This window comes from Ruditapes philippinarum, unplaced genomic scaffold, assembly GCF_026571515.1.
Source record: "Ruditapes philippinarum isolate M1 unplaced genomic scaffold, ASM2657151v2 ctg7677_1_1_1_1, whole genome shotgun sequence".
Classification (NCBI taxonomy): domain Eukaryota; kingdom Metazoa; phylum Mollusca; class Bivalvia; order Venerida; family Veneridae; genus Ruditapes; species Ruditapes philippinarum.
The window spans coordinates 27924-40658 of record NW_026861504.1 but is presented as its reverse complement, the minus strand read 5'-3'; the positions used below and the strand labels follow the sequence as shown (position 1 = coordinate 40658).

General features: G+C 33.7%; 1 protein-coding gene across 1 annotated transcript in view; it reads right to left on the bottom strand.

The window, feature by feature from the left end:
- Nucleotides 1–12362, bottom strand: part of LOC132715873 (pre-mRNA-processing-splicing factor 8) — a gene marked incomplete at its 3' end in the record, with an annotated part of 37712 nt that extends 25350 nt beyond the window's left edge. Inside the window, 6 exon segments of the mRNA XM_060698966.1 lie at nucleotides 58–270; nucleotides 769–984; nucleotides 1378–1542; nucleotides 2004–2172; nucleotides 2507–2730; nucleotides 12249–12362. Of these exon segments, the coding sequence (XP_060554949.1) occupies nucleotides 58–270; nucleotides 769–984; nucleotides 1378–1542; nucleotides 2004–2172; nucleotides 2507–2705 (962 nt within the window).
- Nucleotides 12363–12735: the final 373 nt, after the last annotated feature.

The following is a 12735-nucleotide window of genomic DNA, read 5'->3' as shown; positions in this document are numbered from 1 at the left end:
AAAAAAGAATATTCAATATCTGAATAAGCTATTAAGTATATAACTATTTCAACTTACTGCATTTCCTTGTCTTTAACCAGAGGCTCGAACTTTGGACCACCTGGGATGGCCATATTCAATGCCTTTGCTGTGAAGAATGACTTTAAATCAAACAGGTAGAAGTAGTTGTTGTCAACAAGATCTGTGAGCAGCTGGTTGCCAAGACGATACAACACGGACATGACCGGTAATGACAAGTTCCACTTTCTGTATGTGCTACCATTAACCGACCTGTCACATAAAATGAAAATGTGAAAATTTGTACCAAATCTGGGAACAAATAACAAGCTCCTTAACATGGATATTTGGGTATAAGAATAAAACTGGGAATAATAGGAAGAATGATTATACATAAATTTTGTTGTCACTATTTTTTCTTTAATGTTTTTGTTGGGTTTTATAAGTACACAGTATAAGTTATGTGGCAACTTTCCAGCTAAACTGGTGGAAGAAGACCTCAGGTTCCAGTTGGTACATAATTTCAGACACAAACGGAACGGGAGTAGAACCACCGATGCTCCGTCAGCTAGCAGGATAGCTCATATATAGAATCTGATGACCCTTGTGTGGCTTGAACTTACATCAGTGAGAAGCAAGTGCTTCGAAGTTGACGAATTCATTCAACCACTATGCCATGGACGCCCCTTCACTGTTTTTATCATTCTTTCAATATTTATCAGACTTGTATTCTAAATTGAGTATATTTTTTATATATAAAATCATATTTACTTTGTATCAACAAGTGGTTTATGATCATAGAACCAATCTGCGACACATTTATCCTCCTCGGGGTCCAGTTCAATCTGTATAGCCTCGAGGGGCTCAACATCTAGGATATTTCCTGCATAATCAAGGGGAGGCTCCTCGTCATCAAATGGAGGGAAACGCATACGCTTGAAGTGACGTCTGTCACGTTTTTCTCGACGCATCATAATCCACATTGTTCTGCAAATGTGAACATTCAGCCTTATTATTATTTTCTTTTAAAAGTAATATTCATGTCAGAAGTGATACTAAATATAATAATACTATTTACATAAAGAATTTCATATAGGCAAAATCAAAATGACCATTGCAAACAAGTGGCCCCTACTCAAAATTGACAATATCTTGATTAAAGGACAACTTTTAAGAATTACAAAGGCAAAACATAAATGTATATGGGTAAAAGCAAATATCAAGGAAAACAAAACGAATCAGCAAGATTTTAAGAAGTTACCAGTAGTAACTATTCTGTACAAAAAGACTTAACAGTATTTGTTACTTATTAATCTTTTAAACAATTCTACCGCACTATTCATAGAGAATCATAGCTACAAAGTAACAGAGGAAACTTACCCCCACTGAGCAATGTAGACCGGTTCAATGACCCATGGAATTTCATTGACAAATGTTATAGCTCCAGTGGTATGGTAGAGTACTTTAACATCACGAATCTGCTCCCATGGCATCGGCATATTTTCTAACAGCTTTAACACTGCATGGGGCATATACTTCAATGCACTGCAACAAAAAAATATATCATATAAAAAGGCTGATGTTAAGATTTCCTTAACAGGCAGAAATAACATTACACATAGAGTTCATAAATTTAAACTTGAAAATAAGTGAATGTGAACAATGTGTTATATAAAATTATAATAGATACTGGTATGTCAAATCAAAAAGAAAAGCTTTCTAAAAGTTGACATACAAATTCTGATGAAAACGTTTCATTCACAATAGTGATTTTCCTTTCTTATGAAATAAAATCCCATTTCAAAACAGGTGAGATTAAACAAAATTATCCAAAAGCATACAAATTCCATAGCGCAATTTAATCAATTAATTTTATTCATTTGTCTCTCTTTAAAAAAAATGCTTGTGCACAATTTGATTTAAAATATAAACAATGTACAATGCCTTACAAATTATCTATCATAAAAAAAGTTTCTTATTAAGGATAGTAGGAATTAAAACATTACCCTAGATATACACGTTTATCATGTCTGAATTTTCTGTTGGTCATGTCTCCGTGGTCGTGAATAATTTTTCTCACATGCTCCGGAGGAAAATCTCCTTTTTGTACATCCACAAACCCAAATTTCCTCTTTTCACTGTATCTTTTGGACTGCAACTGCTGCCATTTTCTGGCTGTAGGAGACAAGATGGTGTCATTGAAAAAAATATTCTAACCTTTAATCTCCATATAAATGGCAATATTTAAAACTGATTGCTGCTTTTTATACTATATGTAGCAATAATAATATATTTAACACTAACAAACTGTAAGCTTTCAGTACTTTCTGAAGCAATCATACTAAACTTTTCTGATAAACCTTTTTTTTTATTAAGAATGAGATATTATCTTTGAGTGTATTAAAGTAGTATCAGTACTTAGTAAAGCAACAAATAATCCATTACTAATTTATACATTATACACAGTAGTAAAAAGAAAAACCAACAAAAGAAACAAGATATTCCATACTTTTTTCTTGCAGCTTTTCTTCAGACATATAATCTGGTACTTTAGTCTGCTGAACAGGTGGTTGTTGGGGAGGAACACCAGTGTTCATCTGTTGCATGGGGGCAGGAGCCCCGGGCACCTGCATCAAGGGCTGTATCATCTGTACCTGCCCGAGAATGATGGGCTGTCCCCCCGGCCCTATCACATAGTTGTAAGCCATTTTTATGGCTTATCCTTTTAAAGTCCTAAAATATGTAAAGAAAAATTTTTTATCATCTAATATTGCAAAAATGAACTCTACAACCAAACTTGCAGACCTGTTTACCCCTTTTAAGGCTTTTCAGAAGTCTGGAAATATTGTGTCAGTAGTTTTTGAATTAAATTCTTAATTAAATTTTACCTATTTATCATGCAAGAATGAGCATCTTATACTCAAACATCAGTATAGCATGTTGCAACTTTTTTTGTAAAAATTTCACTAAAATCTCCACAGGCATAGCTTTTAGTTCTCATTTTATTATATTTAGCACAAGCATCAGGTTTACTGAAGGTTCACCTCCACATTACATAAATGGGTTTGCACACAAATACTTAAGGTAGGTAATACTGTGTGGATATTTTAAAAACATTTGATACCTGACGAAAAAATCAGATTTTTTTTTAAAGAAACAAGTTGAATACCAATTTGTTGAATGAAATGAAGTAAATGAAACCAACAAAGCATTAAATTACCTATTCAAAGTAGTATACAAAATAAGAGTAGTCTTTTTATATAATTTACTTCTTTTTATAATAAACCATTTTTTCTATCTATTAATATTTTCTCATTTTTCTATTCTGATTAATAAAAATTCATTTCTCATCATTCTATGTCAAATCTGATTTGTTCAAACCATTTTTAATTGCACAAATTGACAGCTTGACCTATTCTCAAAACCTAGTTCTATAGCAAATTATACATTTCTTCTCTTTTTTTAACAAACAGGTGGTGTTGATGTGAGGGAAGAAGTAACATTCCTCTGTTTTGATTGTTGAATGCTCCTGTCAATATATGCATTTTGCAAACATTTACATGTAAAATCACGATTGAGTCTTATGATCTAACCTGTGATGACACTGGGAAAAGGTGAGGCTTCAAAACATAACCATTACATTTTCATCTTTACTTTTATTATTAAGTTTACATGTAGTTGTTGTGAAGGGTGGAAAAAATTAAGCTACTTGCTCATGTGCTGGGGTTAGTAGGCATCTGTTAGTACCTAAATAATTGTTCTTCCTTGCTTGAGACATTTCTCTGAGGGCTGATGAAGGAGTAACAAGTAAGTTTGCCAGGCTATTTTCCAATTAAACAGATGCTCTCTACATTTGGTTTTTTATTAAGGAAGTGGCTTACCGTACGGGCCCGTACGGCTAGCCAAAAGTTCTAGCCGTACATGAGTCACATACGACTAGCAAGGACACACTGTATTGGCTAGCAGTACGGCATTTTCAAAATTATATGGAAGTCGAAAATGCATATGTTATTTTCTGTCTTTAAGCGAGGATTTTAACCAAGAAACAACAATTGTCTTTGTATGTTTACTTTTTAGAGATTAATCTCCTTGTTGGCTACAGTAACAAGAGGGCCATGATGGCCCTAGATCGCTCACCTGACTTATCAAACTCATCCAAACAATTACCTAGACAAGCATTCTGACCAAGTCTCATGACAGGTGAGTCAAAAATGTGACCACTACAGTGTTAACAAGGATTATCCATATTTGAGCAGTGCGACCTAGTTTTTTACTCAGGTGACACATATTCAAACTTGACCTAGAAATCATCAAAACAAACTTTCAGACCAATTTCCAGGATACTTGGATCAAAACAGTAGCAACTAGAGTGTTAACAAGATTTTTCTATTTCTAGCTCTGGTGACCTAGTTTCACATGCGATTTCGAACTCATCCAAGCAATTACCTATACAAGCATCCTGACCAAGTTTGATGATAATTGAGTCGAAAATGTGACCACTAGAATGTTAACAAGGTTTTTTCCATATTTGGGCGGTGTGACCTAGTTTTTTTCATCCAAGATGACCAATGTTCGAACTTGACTTAGAAATCATCAAAACAAACTTTCAGACCAATTAACAGAATATTTGGATCACAACAGTAGCCACTAGAGTGTTAACAAGATTTTTCTATTTTTAGCTCCGGTGACCTACTTTTTCATCCGAGATGACCCATGTTCAATTTCTTCCCAGCAATGACCTAGAAAAGTTTCCTGACCAAGTTTGATGACAATTGAGTCAAAATTGTGACCACTAGAGTGTTAACAAGGTTTTTCTATTTTTAGCTCCTGTGACCTAGTTTTTCATCCAAGATGACCCATATTCGAACTCATCCGAGCTATCACCTAGACAAGCATCTTGATCAAGTTTGATGATGATTGATGCAAAAATGTGACCACTAGAGTGTTAACAAGGTTTTTCTATTTTTAGCTCCGGTGACCTACTTTTTCATCCGAGATGACCCATGTTCACACTCATCCGAGCTATCAACTAGATAAGCATCCTGACCAAGTTTGATGATGATTGATGCAAAAATGTGACTGCTAGAGTGTTAACAAGGTTTTTCTATTTTTAGCTCCGGTGACCTACTTTTTCATCCGAGATGACCCATGTTCGAACTCATCCGAGCTATCACCTAGACAAGCATCTTGACCAAGTTTGATGATGATTGATGCAAAAATGTGACCGCTAGAGTGTTAACAAGGTTTTTCTATTTTTAGCTCCGGTGACCTACTTTTTCATCCGAGATGACCCATGTTCGAACTCATCCGAGCTATCACCTAGACAAGCATCTTGACCAAGTTTGATGATGATTGATGCAAAAATGTGACCGCTAGAGTGTTAACAAGGTTTTTCTATTTTTAGCTCCGGTGACCTACTTTTTCATCCGAGATGACCCATGTTTGAACTCATCCGAGCTATCACCTAGACAAACATCCTGACCAAGTTTGATGATGATTGAGGCAAAAATGTGACCTCTAGAGTGTTAACAAGGTTTTTCTATTTTTAGCTCTTGTGACCTAGTTTTTCATCCGAGATGACCCATGTTCGAACTCATCCGAGCTATCAACTAGACAAGCATCCTGACCAAGTTTGATGATGATTGAGGCAAAAATGTGACCGCTAGAGTGTTAACAACTAAATGTGAACGGACGACGGACGGACGGACGACGGACAATCATCGATCCTAAAAGCTCACCCTGAGCATGCTCAGGTGAGCTAAAAAGTAAGAATATCAATCTTTGTCATCTAAAGAGTCGAGAAAAAATAGCGTTTGGTCGTATTTCAATAACATCAATTGAAATAGTTTACAAAATTTTGATGATAATCCTTTTTTGTTTCATTAAGTTTAATTTTCGACACCTTTAAAATGGAACAAACAAAAAATAATTGTTCTTGGGCTCTGCATGATAACATGATAATTGCGTCAATTACCAACGGTATAGAAGTTCGTCCATCATTAAGGAGGAAAGTTTGCATGTTCCGTGAAACACATTCAAAAATTCTTTTGTCAGTCCCTGGGTAAGCTTTAATTAAGGTTAATTAATTGATTGTGCTTTTATGTTCAATATTTATCTACTGTACTGTATTTGAAAATTATACATTCACCATTTCTTTTTCAATGTTCTTTTTATCTATTCCACTCTGGTCGTTATTTATTCGATCCATGTGCTTAATTAACAAAAAATTATCTTTCATACAAATAAAACAACAAATCATAATCACGAGGCACAAAATAACACATGTATGCATGTTAGACTTCATATTATTTTGAAAAGTGCCGTACGGCTAGACAATACAGAGAGTTCTGGCTAGTCGTACGTGACTCATGTACGGCTAGAACTTTTGGCTAGCCACTTCCTTTTAATAAATCATTAAAATAACTTGTATAAGAGAATGTGATCATCTTACATTTTTCAAACATTTCATCTACATTTTAATTTTGGAAGTGGCTAGCCGTACGGGCCACCAAAAGTTCTAGCCATACGTGAGTCACGTACAACTAGCCTGGACACACTGTATTGGCTAGCCATACGGCACTTTTCAAAATTAGATGGAAGTCGAAAATGCATATGCTATTTTGTGTCTTTAAACGACGATTTTAAACAAATCTCCGCATTTGTCCTAGTATGTTCACTTTAATAAAGATGCTCCGCAAATTTGCAAAAAAAGATGAATACAAGTAAGCGTTGTATAATCTTTCTTAATAAAATTAAGTGTCAAAGTTGCATGTTATAATTAACGTCCTTAATTTTCATGCTTATGATTTGTATGAAAGATGAATTGTTAAATCTGTTAATTAAGCACATGGATCGAATAAATAATGATCGGAGGGGAATAAATAAACAAATAAAAAGAATATTAAAAAAAAACGGTGAAAAGGAGAAATAGTTTAATAATGCAAACTTTCCTCAATGATGGACGATGGACAAACTTCTATACCGTCGGTAATTGACGCAATTATCAGAGCCCAACAACAATTATTTTCGGTGTTTTTTTGTTTTTTTTTTCAATTTAAAAATTGAACTTAATGAAACAAAAAAGGATTATTATCAAAATTTTGTAAACTATTTCAATTGATGTTATTTAACTGCAACCAAACGCTATTTTTTCTCGACGCCTTGAGATGACAAAGTACATTCTTTACTGTAGCCAACACGTCAATTAATCTCTAAAAAGTAAACATTCTTCAGCATGCCCATTCACACACTACAGTGCGTAATTCACGCACAAAATTCTAGATGCACGCATAAAAATTGTAAGCAGGGGGTACATGCACGCAAAGTAAAATCGTCAGAATGAATGTTTGGGATAGCCTATGTACGCTTAATTTTGCCTGGGGACGCATCAAACGACCACAAATACACAAATACGTCAGCGCGTGTCAGTCTATAGGTAGGCGGTCCTATGCACATCGACCCGTGAAGCGATTAGCCAATCAGCGATAACACTTTCAATCATTATCACGCAATAGAGATCAGACTAATGTATACACGCGCTGCAGGGTTCAACACTAACTGTTTTCACAAGGGATCCCGTAGGAATCCCTGAGATTAAATTCAGGGATTCCTCCTAAATGTCAGGGATTCCTCAGATCAAAATAGTAAAATATGAAGTCAAAGAAATACAAGAGAGTGCAGCAATCTGATTACAATTCTTTTTTTAAAGACCACATACATGATATATTACCTTGTTTCAGATGCAGAAAATGTAGTTTATGAGCCCTTTGGTTTTTTTTGTTTGCTTGGACTTTTATGGCATGTCAACACATAACTGGCCATAATTATGAGCCCTTTGGAAATATTACAGTTTAAAGTTTTAAAAGTTTTTCTAAGTGTTTACTTTACTAGTATATATATGTGATTGGACTGCTAAGATAAATTAAAACATAATACATTTTCTTAACATGCACATAAACAGAATAACGTTAAGCTCACCCACTGAACAAGAGTTCGATTTGAAAATAAAACCTGTGTTCTCCCTGGGGTTGATAATTGTGAACCAGTTTCTGTAAATGAAGGTATAATGCAAGTGACTGGGCAACGGGACTCAGGGTTTGAATTTTTGAAGTTAAGTAGGAACTGGGGAAAAATTTTCCCAGATAGCCTAGGGTTCACTGAAATAGAGCCAACATATCATCTGTAGATCTTTATAAACTTACAGGTAATGATTTAGGCTCCATTTTCCAGTAAGTTCTTTTTTGAAAATATTTACTTTCATGTCATTTAAAAAAAAAATATTTAATTATGATCACTTTAAAAAATAAGTGATTTTCAGCTTACTGTACACTTTTTGTGTTTAAAAGGAAATATCCCATAGATTGTTGTAAATTAAGTATTTGGTTGATTTTTTACTAAAGCTTAAATATCAAGAAAAAAGTTTTGTTTGCATTACAAGTAGGGTACCTTCAAATTATTTCGTTTTTAAAAATAAAAAGTTGCTCCAAGTCCATGACAGGATGTGTAATATCCAAATTTATTGTTCTCAATTTTTACACTGAAATGTCCGATTGTTTTCCTCCCTGTGTGTATTGATTTTTTTTTAAGTTTTGACATATGCCACATCAAAGGCACTCACTGCATACAGCAGTCATGTAGTTCAGAACACTGATTGGCCCAAAGAACTGTCAGATGAAATATAGGTCATTTGGTGTAGGTTTCACCTAAGGATTTTTTAATTTTTTTGTCAGTTATGCGTGACCTTGATTGACCTTAGAACACTTCAGACTTTAGTTAGACAATATTTTTTAGCATTTGAGGCTGCAGAGTTTCAAAAAGGATTTTAAACTGAAAAGTATGGATTCTTTTTATTCTATTTATTAATTATACTTTGCTGTACTGCAGGGAGAAAAAAAAATACATCTGTAATATTTTTGTTTTTTCACTTTTTTACGAACATTTACAAATACAATGATCTCAAATGCCGAATTTTGGCACAAAAAAACAACAACCAAACACTTGTTAACTTCGTAGCTAACTACTGCCGGCAACGCCGATCAGCACATATTTGAAGTACACACAGCTTGTGTAATAATTATAGATTATTATATTTCTTTCTTGAATTTTCACAACTTAATATTATGAAGTCAATGCATGATATAAAATTATTCAAGATTGTTTCTTTAGCCAAAATATTTTTCATTATATATCGCAAATGAGTTGAAAGCAGTCACTGCACAAAGGAAATCTGGCGTACATGATCCAAGAGCGTAGATTTTACCGGCGGGATTTTTCTTTTCTTTCTTGAACATTGCAGTTGTGCCAGTCTTTATTAACACTTTTCTTGAATATTTGTGAATTCAGACAATTTCAAAATTTTACATAGCAATTTTTCAGGGATCCCAACGGAATCCCCAGCTAGGAATCACAGAGATTCCTCCCGACTTTTTGGGATCCTCGGAATCCCGGGATCCCATTAATGTCGAACCCTGCGCTGTACATGTAATTACCAGATATAACACGAGGTGATAATTTAACATCTTTGATCAACAGTTGATTGGAAATAAGCAAATTTTACCGACAAAAGGATAAGAATATCAACTATTTACGCCGCAAGTTTAAAGACTGTTTTCTCAAATTACAAATGAGTGTAATTTTGAATTATTCTCGAAATTTTCGGAAATTTCTAAGCAAAATTTTGCTTTCGTTTCATTCTTGCAAAAACGTTCTATAAGAGTTTTAATAATTTAACATATTGTGCCGAAATGCCAGGACAACTAACCAAAATACACGTACGCTTTTCTTCGATCCGAAAATTGATCCCGAACATCGGCGATTTCACGTTCGCCGGAATTTCAGAAACCCTAAAATTTCGCAAAAATTCTCAGTTTCCAAGCCAAACATGAGAATGAATTGTACTTTTATTATTAAAACAGCATTAAATCTTTAAATATCGATCTTCAATTTGCCCCCATTTTGAAGATATTTGCTAAAATAATTGTCGATCGGATGAATCTCTAACACACTGTGTGAAGCTGTACACGATTTTCCTATTCATTCCCCTAAACGCTGCCTATACTGTATACATTTACGTTTTTTTTTTAACAAATATAAACTTTTTGTCTATAGAGTGGACTTATTTAACCAGAATGAAATTTGATTTGGTATAAAGGTGAAAAAAAAGAAAACCAAACAAAAAACGATTTCCATGTGTTGATGCATTAAAATGAAATAATTTCATGAAAAATATTAACAAAACAAAACAATAATTATGCTATATTATACTACATTTATATAAAATGTTCTTACAAACAAAAACATGTTTAAACTTATGTGTACCCCCAGATTTTGAAATGTACCCCCAATTTTCAATGACAGGGGGTACATGTATACTCGGTTCCTATGATATCAAGGGTTCTATGATATCAAGGTATTTAAATTTTCTGTGACTGCTAGTAAAAGCAACACATAGTGATGCTAATATTTGTAAAACTTGCACACTAGATTCATTTCCATCTGCCAATAAATTTAATTTGGCACTTACGAACTTTCTCTATACGTCTATGCAATATTTCGATAGAGCGGAAGTCAGTGCGCGAGCATGCGCTTTGCCATATCTCGTTCAGTTACCGCTCACGTTTTAAATCGGTTGCTATGAAGCGACACTAAGTGTACATGGCGTTTACAACTAAAATATGAGACAAACACATTAAAACAATGCACATAAACTACTCATAGTTGTTTTCCATATTAATATTTTGCATGTGAAACTGATAGTCAAACAAATATCTCAATATTCTTACTGATTTAATGTATTGTTTACATGTGATGACAGCAACGATGTGTGTTAGATTACTTTCGGTTCAGAAAATTCATTTGTTTACCATCAAAACTCATATGTTTACCAAAGGAACCATATATTGATAGAAAGCAAATTAAACAAAGGTAAAGAAAAAATTGTCCGTTTCTGTACAAAAAATCGAATAAATAAATACAAAGTCATTTTAAAAGGTCCCTTCTTTGAGTTCATTTGAAAGGGGAATAATTTGGTGGAATTTTAGACAGGGAAACAGGGAGTTATCTTTCATGGCTAGGGAATATGGCCGACTGAAATTATGCAAGCAAGTTTGTAAGTGTTTGGTGAATAATGAATGTATTTGTGGCAAGAAAACTATTTTATAAAACCTTCATATTTGACTACCATTTTCCTTAGTGTTTTTTACACAGTCAATTAAAATATGTTATAAACACATATACTGACATATAGTCTGTTCATATAGTTTTAATTTTATAGCAAGTTAACTGTTGGAAGTTTTTCACAACTTAACTTGAAAGTTTTGACCCATCAATTCTTCCATATCTGCTTTTTTGTGGATTACCTTGATACCGTAGTAACCTCCTCTGAAATGACCCAAAATGGCAGGCATTGAAAATATTCTAAAAATTGTCATTTTTATTGGTTCTTTTGAAATTTTTTTATGACAAACAGTTCTGGAAAAGGTTCAATTATAAGATGGAAGAAAAATCTCAATCATTAAGGTTATTTACATTTAAATATTTTCCGATAAACGTTAAGTACCTTGATATCATAGAACCCCGGGCTACCCCTACATTTAAAATTGAGTGGGCATGCTGATTCTTGACTAAAATCCTCGCTTAAAGTCATAATTAACATATGCACTTTCGCCTTCCATATATTTTTGAAAAGTGCCGTACGGCTAGCCAATACAGTGTGTCCTGGCTAGTCATACGTGACTCGCATACGGCTAGAACTTTTGGCTAGCCGTACGGGCCATTTTGGCTAGCCGTACAGCTAGCCACTTCCTTTAATTTTAACAGTATACAAGCTGAAACATGCGATCTGTTTTATATTATTTACCATGCATTTATATAATATGGGGATTTCAGTAAGAAGACGCTTACTAAAAAACGACCGTAAGTAACAGGTGGGTGGGGTATCATTTGTGTTTACTCTGAGCATAGAGCATAAAAAAAATTACAATGAACGACAGGGGTATGACGCTCATAAACAATTTAAAATAATTCATGTTTTGAATAATATCAAAAGACCAATAAGTTTGGTACATCTAACAATTTAAAATTATTCATAATATTTTTAAACAAAACAATTTTCACAAAATTTTATTTTTGAATTTGACAAATATGACGTTTAAAAACGAAATGACACATGCCATTGGCAAGCATCTATTAATCCGATCAGGTAATATTATCACGGGAATTAGAATTATGCATGATATTTTGAAATACTCTACCAAATATTTGTTTTTCTCCGCAAAAACAATTATCCATGCGGCGAAAATGGCGTCAAAATTCGTCTAGTTTACGTTAGTCACGTGATACTTCCGGTATTTACAATTAGGCAAATCCGTCTCATATACACACATCCGCGTAAATTTATTTTGAATTTAAAAGCTTCTACACCTAATTGTATGGTTTATGGTGAGTTAGGCATATTCCCATTAGCCTTACAAGTGAAAGCAAGAGTTTTGTGTTTCTGGAGTAAAATTATAAATGCTAAGGAAAATAAGATATGTAAACTTCTTTATAAAACAATGTTGTCTTTGTCCTCTATAGGAATATTGTTAATTCTAAATGGATAAATTTTGTGAAAAGAACACTTAGTAATCTTGGCATGTCAGAATATTTTCATTTACAGAAGGTAGATAATATTAATCACTTTAAAAATGTTGTGAAGCTTAGACTACAAGATCAATTTTTACAAGATTGGCATAGTACTAT